Raw genomic sequence first — 3073 nt, forward strand, 5'->3', positions numbered from 1 at the left:
TGCAAGATTTCATCTACTCAGAACAGTACACAACTTAAAACTTATGAACTGTTTATTCTGGAACTTTCCAGTTAATATTTTTGGACTGCAGTTGACCACAGGGAACTGAAACGTTGGTAAGCAAAACTGTGGATGGGAGGACTACTCTACTCCAACACACTACTCAAAAACTCATTTTGAACCTACCCTCTGAGAACTCGGAATCCGATGATCAATGGAATTACTGGCATCTTGGAGAACTTTAGTAGAGGAACTAGTTTTGTATTTTTTCCCCTTCAATCTGTTGACAAAGAGTAGCTTTGTAGAAGGTTTGGCAATAAGAGGTTTTTGTTTAGCAAGAAGTTCACTGTTCCAGTTCTGTACCTACAAAATTATAAACAAATGTAAAGTAGGGCATGGAAGAAAAACACCAAAACTCTCTCTGGTTTCCTATATTAAACCTGCCATCTTCACGCAGTTAGTACTGGGGAAAGGGGGTTTAGATCTTTTAATGAATTCCTTTTTGCCAGTACATTTCACTGATTTCACCAGCTTGTACCAAATATATACTATGGATTTCTCATTATCAAAATATTAAAATAGTGGCTTTTAAGAACCTAAGAATAAGAAACAAAGTTTGCCAAAACTTCATAAAAATAAAATTTGATCAGAGAAGGAACCAAACTTTTCTGGATGTGAGTTACGTAAAAATCTGTTACAACGGGAAATTGTGGATGTATGTAGAATTTTAACTGTAAAATTTAACATCTAAAACAAAGCAGTAGTAATTTTTTGTCAGTAGAACTGTACTGTTTTCATTAGCAATAAATTCTCAATAGGCAAAACATAATCAGCAATTGTTATAGGTCTAGATCTGGTTTAAAATACATAACTTTTTTTTTAATGGTAAAACAGATTCACTTTCTTTTAAAAAATTACAGAGTTGATGTACAATATTATATTAGTTTCAGGTGTACAGCATAGCGATTAGACAATCGATAACATACAAAGTGATCCCTCAATAAGTCTAGAACCACCTGGCACCATACATAGTTTTTACATTACTGACGACAGCGTCTGTGCCGTACTTTATATCCCTGTGACTCTCCTGTAACTGCCAATAACTCTTAATTCCTTCGCATTTCTCAGCACCGCCAACCCCACTCCCATTTGACAACCATTAATTTGTTCTATGAATTTCTGTTTTGCTTAACAACCTTAAAATAATTGACTCAAAATAATATTGAGTGCAAAGGATAAATGTAGAGTACATATGGTAACTATGTGACATTTGCAGCTTTAACATTCAATCTTAAGTGTCTGCAAATAACTAATAAACATCCATGTTATGTAGTAATTGATGATTTAATGATGCACATTTTTTCACAGGTCTGCATATAGTCAAATGCACAGATTTTAAGTGTGGAGTTGGAAATTATAGAACCTCTACTATCAACCCATAATATTCCCCCATGGGGCACAAATTAGAATAACTCCTGCTCTGAGGCTAATTACCTGAATGAGACAAGTAGCTAGTAAGTGAACAAAACCAGCTATCTGCAAATATGATGGAGCATGATTTTTTATTTCTCAATTCTTTTTCTCACACTGGTTATAAAGAGTGAATTATTTGATACAGTGGATTTCAGGATCTACTGATTCAAGCAAAAGTAAATGGCCCTTGCTGTTAGAACATAAAACCACTCCCAAATTCCAAGTGGAAATGTGAGAAGATTTTAATGTCTCTATATAGTTATTTGGACATCTCAACAAAAACACTGAAGAATACACAGTGAACAGTGTCCTCCAAGTTATGAAGGAAATTATTTCTAACCAGTCAAATGTGAGAGTAGGAAAAAGCTATTTTCAAACCTTGAGAAAGAACAAAGTAAGAGGCACTACACTCCCTGATTTCAAATTATACCACGAAGCTACAATAATCAAAACAGTATGGAATAAAAACATTTTATATATCAATGGAACAGAGAGCCCCAAAATAAATCCTCACTTTCATGGTCAATTAATCTATAGCAGAGGTGGTAAGCATACACAATGGGGTAAAGACAGTCTCTTCAATAAGTGCTGCTGGAAAAACTAGACAGATAAATATTAAAAAAATGGACCTTTCTTACATCATATACAAAAATAAAGTGGATTAAAGACTTAAATTTAAGACCTGAAATCGTAAACTTCTAAGAGAAAACATAGGCAGTGAACTCTGTGACATCAGTCTTGGCATTATCTTTTTGGATGTCTCCTTGGGCAAGGGCAATAAAAGCAAAAATAAACAAACAGAACTACATCAAACTTAAAAGTTTCTACACAGCAAAGGAGATCATCAACACAATGAAAACCTACTAAATGAGAAGCTATTCACAAATGATACATCGATGGGTTAATATCTAAAATTTATGAAGAACTCATACAGCTTAACACTAAATAAAAACCAAAATGAGATACCAATTCACACCTGTCAGAATGGCTATCATAAAAAAATTGAACAAACAACAAGTGATAGCAAGGATGTGGCAAGAAGGAAACCCTTGTACCCTTCTGGTGGGATTGTAAACTGGTGCAGCCACTATCAAACAGTACGGAAATTCCTCAAAAAATTAAATATAGAGCTGCATGCAACCTAGCACTTTCACTTCTGCGTATTTATCTGAAAAAAACGAAAAACACTAACTCACAAAGATATACACACCCCTAGGTTCACTGTAGCATCATTTACAATAGCCAAGATATGAAAGCAAACTAAGTGTCCATTGATGGCTGAATGGATAAAGAAATTTTGGTATACAGTCAGGCACTGAATGATGTTTGGTCAACGACAGACCACAATATACGATGGTGGTGCCACAAGATCATAATGGGGTTTAAAAATTCCTATAGCCTAGTGACATAGCACAGTGCATGACTCATGTGTCTGTGCTGATGCTGGTGTAAACAAACTTACTGCATTGCTAGTCATAAAAGTACAGCACCATTGTGTACAGTACATACTGATAATGAGAACATGACTATGTTGCTGGCTTATGGATTTAGTATACTATGCTTTTTACCATTAGAGAGTACTCTTTCTACTTAATAAAAA

At 34.6% G+C, this 3073-nt stretch overlaps 1 protein-coding gene across 3 annotated transcripts in view; it reads right to left on the reverse strand.

The window, feature by feature from the left end:
- GPSM2 (G protein signaling modulator 2) overlaps window positions 1-3073 on the reverse strand; it is a 42270-nt gene that overhangs the window by 7911 nt on the left and 31286 nt on the right. For all 3 annotated transcript variants that reach the window (XM_011368051.2, XM_011368041.2, XM_023536157.1), the window contains one exon: window positions 187-363. In XM_011368051.2, the coding sequence (XP_011366353.1) occupies window positions 187-363 (177 nt within the window). The remainder of the gene's footprint in view (window positions 1-186; window positions 364-3073) is intronic.

The sequence above is a fragment of the Pteropus vampyrus genome, unplaced genomic scaffold (assembly GCF_000151845.1).
Source record: "Pteropus vampyrus isolate Shadow unplaced genomic scaffold, Pvam_2.0 Scaffold6, whole genome shotgun sequence".
Classification (NCBI taxonomy): Eukaryota; Metazoa; Chordata; class Mammalia; order Chiroptera; family Pteropodidae; genus Pteropus; species Pteropus vampyrus.